Source organism: Corvus moneduloides, chromosome 6 (genome assembly GCF_009650955.1).
Source record: "Corvus moneduloides isolate bCorMon1 chromosome 6, bCorMon1.pri, whole genome shotgun sequence".
Taxonomy (NCBI): Eukaryota; Metazoa; Chordata; class Aves; order Passeriformes; family Corvidae; genus Corvus; species Corvus moneduloides.
Window position 1 is genome coordinate 36956457 of NC_045481.1, and position 9995 is coordinate 36966451.

Below are 9995 nucleotides of genomic sequence, written 5' to 3' on the forward strand. Positions count from 1 at the left end.
TTAACTTCTTTGTTTTATGTGGAGATCTGAGTGTATCTGTCTGTGTTATGATTTCAAGAAGACAAGTAAGAATGGTCATAAAAGGACATGCCCAAAACTGCGCAGTTTTCTTGTTGGCACAAGCCATTAGCAGACATATGGGAACAAACGCAGGACTAGAGCAGAGTAGTAGTGACTGCTCCCTAGATTTCTCCCCACCTTCCAAGAAACTGATTTGATGAATAATTGTGGAACCTTGTTATTTAATAGCCTTGGGTCTTGTTTTCTGCTCTCCCTTGTATTTCAAGATAAGTTTTGAGCCCATTTTATCATATCCAAACCAGCGAAGCTTGGAGGTTTTGTTTGCTCCTGAAATGAGCGTATTTTAAGTGTGTTTACCTTTTAGTTGTGAACCCCGTAAGAATTAAGTTGCACAAAACTTTTCTGAAAACAAACCACAGCATTACTCTTCTTTCATTATTTTCTTCTAATGTTTCTTCAGGACCATGGCAAACTTATATGAAGATGCTAATTGGTCACAAAAATATCTGGAGGACGCAATCAAGGAAGCTCGCAAGCAAGTAACCAAATCCAAGATCTGCTGTTTTTCTTTGGATTGTCTGAAGTACTATTATAATGACCTGATGGAGAGGACTAAAGAAGGACATAACACTTCTTTCATAGACCTTTGGGGTCTTGTCATTGAATCCATGCTACATGATAAGGTACTCCTTTCTTCCATATAACTGCTGAGCTTCTATAGCTACAGTGGAGAAGAAAATAAATCCTGGCATGCCATTCAGTACTACTAATGCAAATAATTAGTTTAGCAGTTGATTAAATATTATATATTCAGACCCATTATTAAAACACTGATCTGGATTTGAAGAGAGGTTGACCTTGAACTGAAGGAGCCATGTCATACCAGTCAAAGGTATTCTTCCTCCTTAAAGAAAGAAGTACCCTGAGAAAAAATACTTTGAATTGTAAATGAATCACTTTGGGCATAAAATATTCTGACTAGAAGAGGCACTTAAAAATTTGAAATAATTTACTTCTCTATCATAAATGAAGATAGATATTTATAAAGTGACCTAGGTATAGACTGCATATGGAGATGGCTCACATAGTAAGAAAGACCATTTTCTAAATACGGTATAAAGTTTTAAGAAATGTTATTACTTTAAAAATAGTGTATCTTAAGTAGTTTCATTCTGGCTTAAGTTTATACAATGAAGTTTTAGATTGTCATGTTCGATAGAATATATTCATGAAAATGCAAAATACCTTAAAATATGATCAATTCTTTGCAAAGACCCAGCCGAGGAAAGAACTTTACCGTTCACTTAGCTGCATCATCTTTCCTGGAAATGTTTTTTTTTTTCTTGCTGAATCTACAATCAACTTCTCTGCATATCTCAAAATCTGAGAACTCATATAGGGTGCAGCTGCTTCTTCTGGGATACTTGCCAAGTTTGGAATATCCCAGATATTTCTCAACAATCCAGTGACCTGGGAATGGATAAAGCTGATAATTCACATTATATTATTTGAAGTGCAAGTTGTTTTTCTCATTCCATTAACCCTTTTTAATCAAAACCAGAAAGACGAGCACAGACTCTCGGACCAACGGCAGGCAGTGGATAATGGCCAGAACCCACTGCCCATCTATGTGGCCATCAACCTCAAGTCCAATTATAGTGCCCAGGCATTCAGAGGTAATGGTTATGATTTAGATTTCTTAAAAAATTTATAATTTCAATGGTCTAAACTAAAATGATATGGATACAATCAGCTTTAATAATAAAATAGTCTTTTCATTCTAATTGCAAGTAATGCCCCAATAAACCATTATGTTTTCAGATAATAGTGACTGAAACAAACAAACAAAAAAAAATCCAAACTTCTCTAGTGTTTAGAATTTGAGTTCTTCATTTTTCTAGAAGTAGAAATGTAATTATACCACAAAACCTGTCAAAGTCACAGTTTATCCTGTCACAAAAACCTTGTAATGAAACAAATTCTTATGATGATTCCACATGGTCTTATTTTAAACAATTAAAGAAAAAACTTTGAATTTTTGGGTCCAGGGTCAGGAAAATCACTATTTCCTCTACTATTAATTTTCACAGTATTTGTTTAACATGAGCAGCTAAGTACATGACACCAAGTGAATGCTAAGCTCTCTGGCACTAGAGCCCTAAAGGAAACAAGTTATGCATGAGCAACACATACTTTGGGGTAAGATTAACTATATTGAGGGAATGCTTGTGGTTTCATTCAGACCAGGGCTTTTTTGCTGGAGGTTGCTGTATCACAGCCTGGGACTGCCCTGCCATGGTGTGGAAGGACCTCATGTCATCGATACTGCTGGCAGTACAGATACAGCCATGGCTGGTGAATGGCGTGCTATGAATGAGCCAGTGTCTTTCTCATTGTTTGCTTCCTGGATCTCCTCTGTTTAGTGTTAGCTAACATGGTATTGCTTTTTCATGATCTGGCTGCTGTTGCCATAGAGTGGCTGGAGTTCACTCCTTATGAAGTTGGTCTCCTGAAATATGGAGCGTCTATTCGCGCAGAACACTTCGGAAGTCAGTTCTTTATGGGAAGGATGGTGAAGAAGCTCTCAGAGACTCGGATCTGCTATATGCAAGGTGACTATTGCCTAGGGGGGAAGGTGGTCTACTGGAAGGACAGCTGGCATGGGCGAGTATGTGGTCTGTGGTGGACAGCACTGGGAAGACACCGACAGACAGGTTGAGCAGGTGTGAGTTTACATTAGCAAGGACATACCTACTAAGTATGCCCACAAAGGTATCCATACAGACAGAAAGGAAGTATCCAATGGGAAGAACTGAAGGTATGTATCAATTAAGATTCTTCCAAGGCTACTCCATCAATCAGCTTCTCTTCCTCTTTCACGTTGCAGGCATGTGGAGTAGTATATTTTCCATAGATGTGATGTATGTCTGGAATTTGGCTGCTGATTCAGAAGATTTTTGGTGCAGATGGACCAGAGACAGAGTAAAAGATATTGGTGAGATTTTTAATTTTTTTGCACCACTGGTATATATTGCTTATGTTCTGTGAAGATGTCTAATGCATAAAGAAATGCTGTCAAAGTGAGAAAGTAAAAGATGAGGAAAGTGAAGCAGAGATGTCAGCTAAGAATTTTTTTCTGCCTGATTTAAAATTAAATTGTGCTTCTTTGGAAAAGCTTTGGAAAAGCTGTACCTTCTTCTGAAGGTCAGACGGACAACAAAACCAGTCTCCAGAAGACATATAAAAGTCATGCTATATCAAGAACACATCTTAAAAGTCATGTTATATCAAGAACACATCTTAAGATTGTTAAATTAGGATATGGTCCTCCTTGGCCAGTAATAACACGGGTAGAGAAAACGGCTCTTGCAGAAGGCTGTTTTCTCCACTGAGCTGCCCATGGAGAAAGCTTACTCTTGCTGTTAATTGCACAGGGAGCCTGGAGTGACTGGTCTCCTAACTAAGCTGGTGTTGCTGCTGGGTGGCACTGACATGCATTCTGAAAGTGTCCTGTTGAAAGGCCAGTGCTGTCCTCCTGTATGTGTTGGGACTTGTCTCTCCCCTCCACCACATGTTACTGTAGAGGTTGGGCATCATTTGAGGAAACTTAGAGTAGAAGGTGGTGCTTACTGCCTGGCAGCCTGCTGCCTGCAGGTAGCTGTCATTTAATTCACTGTCTAATGCTGAATTTTATTTGGTGGCATAGATCTTAAGGGCTTATAACTGTGTTTGGTTTACCTTTGGAGTGGGGGATGGTGATACTCCATTTTTTAAAATACTGATCATTTCAGAAAACTATCCTAAACATAAAATTTCTTCTTTCCATCTTGCAGCAGAAGAACCCTTTCTGTCTGTGAATCCCTATGAGGTAGACACGTGTCTATGCACTCCCTCGAGCATCCTCTCCTCTACTCTGCGAGATGTCTTAACAGGACGCCCAACAATTGCACAGTATCCTAATTTTATCAGAGGCTTCCAGCTGCATAACAAGTATCTGGAGAGTGAAGGATTTTCTACCTGGAAAGGCACAGTAAAACAGCCTGTTTTTCAGTAATATTCTAAGGAGGTTTGGGTTTTGGAATTCACTTAGGATTTCCAACAAAGAGGAAGAGACAAGATTGACTTCTGAAATGCCACTTCTTCCTTTACAAATGGAAAACATTAAAGCCAGATTTGAATAGCATTTCCATTTTGGTGGGGGCTGTTGAGGGGTGAAATTGTATCTGGTGATCTGGGAATTTTGTTCCTGTGGATAAAGTGAGCTCAGCCGAAGGAAGCAGGAGAGATCTCCCCTTTAGGGCTAAAGCAGTCTGCAGTGCCCAGGAAGAAGGGAAGAAAAAAGCAGTAGCATGTCACTTACTCCTGTAAATAAGTGCAACTAGAGTGAAAGGAAGACAGGAACAATAAGGGACAAAATTCTCCATACTTCACTCTCTACCTTCCTTCAGAGGAGAAATCAATCTTGTGCTTTATTTGTTGTAATGAGAAATAATTTTGTTTCAGACACAGTGATAGACTCCTTCCCAAATAAACTGATGGAAACAGCAGACAATGAGCTCTCCCTTGTTGATACTGGCTTTTTCATTAATACCAGCTACCCTCCACTTTTAAGATCAAAGAGGGAGGTGGATGTCATCCTGCATTTGAATTACAGTGGAGGGTCCCAAACACTGGTAAGAAAAGCCATGGTATCTGAGATGTTTTTCCTTCATGGTCTTTTGGTCTCTAGCACTCGTCAGGTAAAACACCTAATTTTTCAGTACTGGAAGGACAATTGGATTATTGTTATCTAATTTATTATTTAGATCATTAGGTGATTTATTTCTCAGTAACTAAGAAAGATATTAGAAGAAAATGATTGATATAGGCATTTTTAAATCATCATGGTCTTCACTGGATTCAAGAATTTTGAAAAACTGATGGATTATATTCTGGATTATATTATAAAATGATAGAGTGTTCTGAAACTCTGTTACTGATTTGTGTTATCCTTGTACTGAACAAATTACAAAGGCAATGGAAAGTCCTGACAATATTTTAACAGATTAAATGAGAAAACCTGTGTCTTGGCCTTTATACCTCATACCAGTCTTAGGGAAATGTAGTGACTAATGCCAGATTGATTAATAATTAAAAGAATATAATTAGTGTTGCATATATAATGATAATAATATAAAATTAAACATAGGTATATAGTAAATATAGCTGTTGAAGGTTTTTGGGTTTTTTATGAGGTCATAAGATGTGTTGATAAGTGTATTTGTTAATAGGGAGTCATTATCAAGCAACACCAATTATGCAGAGGACAGAAAGATTGGGAGAGTGGTAAATAATGAAGAAGTCAAGACAAGGATGCAGAATAATCTGGACTGATGTGTTGCTTCTCCATTCTTGCAGTTTCTTTGCCTTCCCCTTCTGAACTGGTTTCAATGGAATTATAAAATTAGACCTGTGGCTTTTGGATTCATTTTCAAGTTCAGAGAAAGTGACTATTTTCTTGTTTTGCCTAAAGCAATGTGGAAAATAAGATAAGCTACAATGTCTGGTGTGGTTATGATTGTTTCCATCTGAAATTTAGTGTCTTGCCAGAGGAAGATTCAAACCTTAGAATATTCCTGTTAGCTGCTGGAGTTTAAAATATCCAGGTCTCTGGATCAGTTTTGATTGTTATAAGAATTTTATATATTTTTTTTTTTTATTCATCCAGCCTCTGGATCAGATTGCGAAGTACTTCTCAGAGCAAGAAATTCCATTTCCCAAAATTGAGATAAGTGAGGAAGACAGGGAAAACTTGAAGGAGTGCTATGTGTTTGAAGAGGCTGACAGTCCACAAGCTCCAACAGTGCTTTTTTTTCCCCTAGTAAATGACACCTTCAAAAGATATAAAGCTCCTGGTGAGTCATCTTTGATAGCAATTTTAATAAAAAGTTGTTTTCCTAGTGAATCCTTTCTATTTCATAAAGTATCACTGTCATCTCTGAACTTTCCAATGCCAGCACGGGTCTCATCACTGACAAACATAACTGGTCTGTGTCAGCATGTCTGAACTATATGAACACTTGAATCTTTTCTTAAAGCACTTGAGATTAATATAGGCACTTATTTCACAGGAGCTACTAGAGATAGTATGAAGGCAAAAATTTCAATATATGTACACCATGATGGGTAGGTTCTCAAGCTGTTTTACTCTACAGACATGGACTTGTGCACTCCTGCTTGCCAACAAAGATGAGGAAAAACCTTCTGCTGGTTTTGGTGTTAAGTCCATTCATCCAAGCTTTTTTCCACATATTTAAAAGTGATCTCCCAGACTGAGGCCTGAGAGCTTTGGTTTTAATTGAGTAATATGCTCTGTCTGAGTGAAATAATTTCTCCTGAACTTTCAGTGAGATGGTTATTATTTTATCTAGTACAAGAGTATCTGGTTTCCTTTTTGCCTGTGCTTTTCTAGTTTGAGTAACAAAGACTAACTATGTTGTCCCAGCAGTGGTCTAGCATTGCTGCTACAAATGTTGTTCTAACTTCAAGCTATTTGGGTGATGTAAATGTCAAATGGTGTAAAATCATATTTGGACAGAGGCTTGACCCAGATGCACAGAACTTTTACTTCCCTCTGGCAAATTATACCTCTCCTTCCTTCCTTTTCTACCTATAATTATGTAAATACTGATAGGAGCCACATACTGCAATAAAACCTTATTGGTGAATCTCCCTGTGGTTCGTCCCCTTAGGTGTGGAAAGGAGTCCTGAAGAGATGGCTGAAGGCAAAGTTGATGTCTCCAGCATCCTCTCCCCATTTACGACAAGGGAGGTGTGTTTCAGTGAAGAGAATTTTGACAAACTGGTGAAACTGACTGATTACAATGTCCTGAATAATGAGAAGTTGATTATTCAGGCCTTGCGCTTGGCAGTGGCACGGAGGAAGCAGCGGAATTATTAGCCACCACACACTAGCTTCAAATTTTCATGTGGTATTTCTTGGGTTGTCTATGGTTTGGTGAGGTCAAGATGTTTGGTTCTTATTGGTGATACGTGCAGAAATCACATCGTCCTAAGGACATTCTGGACTCCACCCTATTTACATGGCTCTTCAGACAAAAAGATTGGAATTTACCAGTTGTTTAACCCAAAACAAACTTCAAAGCAGAAAATTCATTTTTAGTTTTGTTACCAAGTTACTTTACCAATTGCTATATATATTCAATATAAATTATTACAATGTTGTGTAAGATAATAATGAAATATGTGGCACATTAAAATTTGTATCAAAATAGTATTTATGTGGTGGATTTTCTGTGTGGCAGAACAACAATCCCTTGAAATGAAATTTCTTTGATGAAAAACTAATCCACTGTGCTGGTCTTGCTTATTTAATTATTGAAGGTTATCTTCTCTGATTTGAATGTCTGTCCACTATGAGATTTGTATTTAACTGTCTTCATAAATCTTTGAAAATAAGCTTCTTAAGTTAGTATCAATGTTGTAAAAATTTATACAGTTTTCACCAATAATAAAAAATACCCCTGAATTAGGTCATCTTTGTTTCAGGAGATCAAACATATCCTCTCTGAGCTGCTGTTCACAGAACCACTTATATTCAGCCTAAGTAGTAGACATGTTGCCCAACTTGCCTTCACTTTTCTCTTGGAGTTTCTGCTGACTGTGCTGTCTCACTCATCTTTACCTGCCTTTACTGTTCCTGAAGGATGACCTTGTGATTTCTCCCAGTGTTTCATAAGATGGGAAGTGGCTGCTAGCTGTCTGCATAGAATAGGGCAAAGCAAGAGACCCTTTAGAGATCCTTTCCAGACATACCTCTTACACCTGTTCAACACTTACAGGCAAATGGTCTTTGCAGGGATTGTCCTGAGAGATTGGTTTCTCATTATCAAACATCCTAGAGGTCTTCTGGGGGACAATAGTAGCCAAAGGCTTCTCTCACAACTCTCCAATGGGCAGGTCATAAGCTCAGTCTTTCACAACATCAGCCTTGCACTGTGGAGCTGTGATTCATGAAGAGATTAGTCACAGGAGCTCAGAAAATGTTTTGGATTATCTTCCTTTTGTTAATAAAAGACTCCCACCATTGCAAGGAAATGCAGACAGAGTCAACAGGGCAGAATTAGTGTTGAGATCAGGATAGTCTTGACTATGGTCAGAAGTGACAAACTTGTTTGTATGGAATGAAGTTCTAGGTAATGGATGGAAGAAAAGGATTCTTTGATTTTTTCCTAAAAAACACCCCCAGCTGATGGGGCATCTAAGAGCAATTTGGGTGGAGGAGGAGAAGGAGTGGGCAATGTTTTTCACTTATGAACATGTTCATTGTGTTCATATACCTGAAACTCTTGAAAGAGCATGGTGTAACCCTGTTCTCAGGTACAATGTTGTATGTTTAAATCTAGATTTTTGTCTCTCCATATCTGAGGCAGCTGTAATTAAGGTTCTGCTTCAATACACTAGAACAGCTAACTCATGGGGTGCCTCTGGGTCCTTTCTAGAGATATATTTGGGTTTACTGTCATGGTTTCCTAGACCTTTTTGCCAGGAATGAAACAGAGTAGGATGGAGGATGTTTCACTCTATTTTACAGGGTAAACTTACTCAACAATAGGATGGAAAAAACCCAGGTAGGTGCAATATGCAGCCTGAACCTGATTAACACTGCTTTTCATTGTGTCCTGCTGGCTGATATGGCACCCACCTTTCCCTTTTTGAGAGTTCCTACTACTCTCAAGCTCTTCAATTTCCCCAGTGTTTCAATATTGTCTTTTTGAAACATAGTACCAATTGTGATTGTTTTATATATATATATTTATTTTTTAATTTCAAGATATTCAAGATCACTGATAAAAACATGCAGACTTGTAACTGAGCTTTTGCCATCCTCTAGGAATATCTTCCTTTTGGGTTACCTTCCTTTGACTACTGCTTTTTGTGATCTTTTAGTTACTTATCTTTAATGTGTTCAAAGTTTGTCTGGGTGACATTTGTTGGAGCTAGTTCTTAGGTTAGAATGTCTTAAAATGCCAAATATTTTAGGAAATTATAATTTATATCATGTCATTGAAATTACCTTTATCAACTTGTTCTCAGTTCATTGCAAAGAGAAATGAGATTATTTTGAAATTGATTGATCTGTTAATTTTTATAATAGCAAGGATTATTTTAAAAAGACAAAACCAAAACCCAAACTCTCATTTTTTTATTTCTTGTGTACTAATTTTGCGTACTCCCTCAATGAGGCAGGGACCACCTCACATGATGTGTAGTCTCCTGTGCAGTGAAGTCTTATAAATGTGAAGACATAAAGAATATGTGAGAACATGAGGAGTAATTAACATTGATTTCAACATTAATTTCACCCTCCCTAATATGTCCTCTTAGAGGTTGTTCACTGGAGCATCTTAATTCAGATACACAAAGTAACAAAATTTTTGAGAAAGTGAGTGAGCTTTTAAAGCTTTTTCTTTACAAGGGAAACTCTCTTACATGTTCTACAGGTGACTTGGGAATTGTTTCATGTGATATTTGTCACTGCAAAATCTGCTTGGCTGAAAGACAATTTACTGCCTGAATTTACAGCATTTGTAAATTTACAATTTACAGCAAAATAGAAGGTGAGATGGGGATAACAAAATTTCTTTCAGATGTGTCTTTACTTAGAGACCACGTACCATCTATAAGCAATAAAAGCTACAAAAAGGCTTTTGTATGCCCATTGGTGTGTTTGGATGCCCTTGGCCGAAGAAGTCTTGGGCAACCAGATGGTCCCTGACTGCTGCCAGTCACCTCCCCACAAGGCGCTGCAGTTTGACAGCACACCTGTGGGCAAGAGCATTGTGGCCTCCTCTAAAAGTGATGAGGATGCTTGAAAGTGTAAAACATTTGCTTGGTGCCTATAGCCATGAAGGGAAGATCACTTTTCAGTCTTCATTTCCCTCTAACTACAACTGCAAAGACCATCCATCTGC

At 37.9% G+C, this 9995-nt stretch overlaps 1 protein-coding gene across 2 annotated transcripts in view; it reads left to right on the top strand.

Moving 5' to 3' along the window:
• LOC116445232 (cytosolic phospholipase A2 epsilon-like) overlaps window positions 1-7368 on the top strand; it is a 33136-nt gene extending 25768 nt beyond the window's left edge. For both annotated transcript variants that reach the window (XM_032111630.1, XM_032111629.1), the window contains 8 exons: window positions 482-704; window positions 1583-1697; window positions 2496-2633; window positions 2909-3016; window positions 3855-4046; window positions 4525-4694; window positions 5729-5915; window positions 6753-7368. In XM_032111630.1, coding sequence (XP_031967521.1) covers window positions 482-704; window positions 1583-1697; window positions 2496-2633; window positions 2909-3016; window positions 3855-4046; window positions 4525-4694; window positions 5729-5915; window positions 6753-6961 — 1342 coding nt within the window. In that variant the 3' untranslated portion in view covers window positions 6962-7368. The remainder of the gene's footprint in view (window positions 1-481; window positions 705-1582; window positions 1698-2495; window positions 2634-2908; window positions 3017-3854; window positions 4047-4524; window positions 4695-5728; window positions 5916-6752) is intronic.
• The last annotated feature ends 2627 nt before the right edge of the window (window positions 7369-9995 follow it).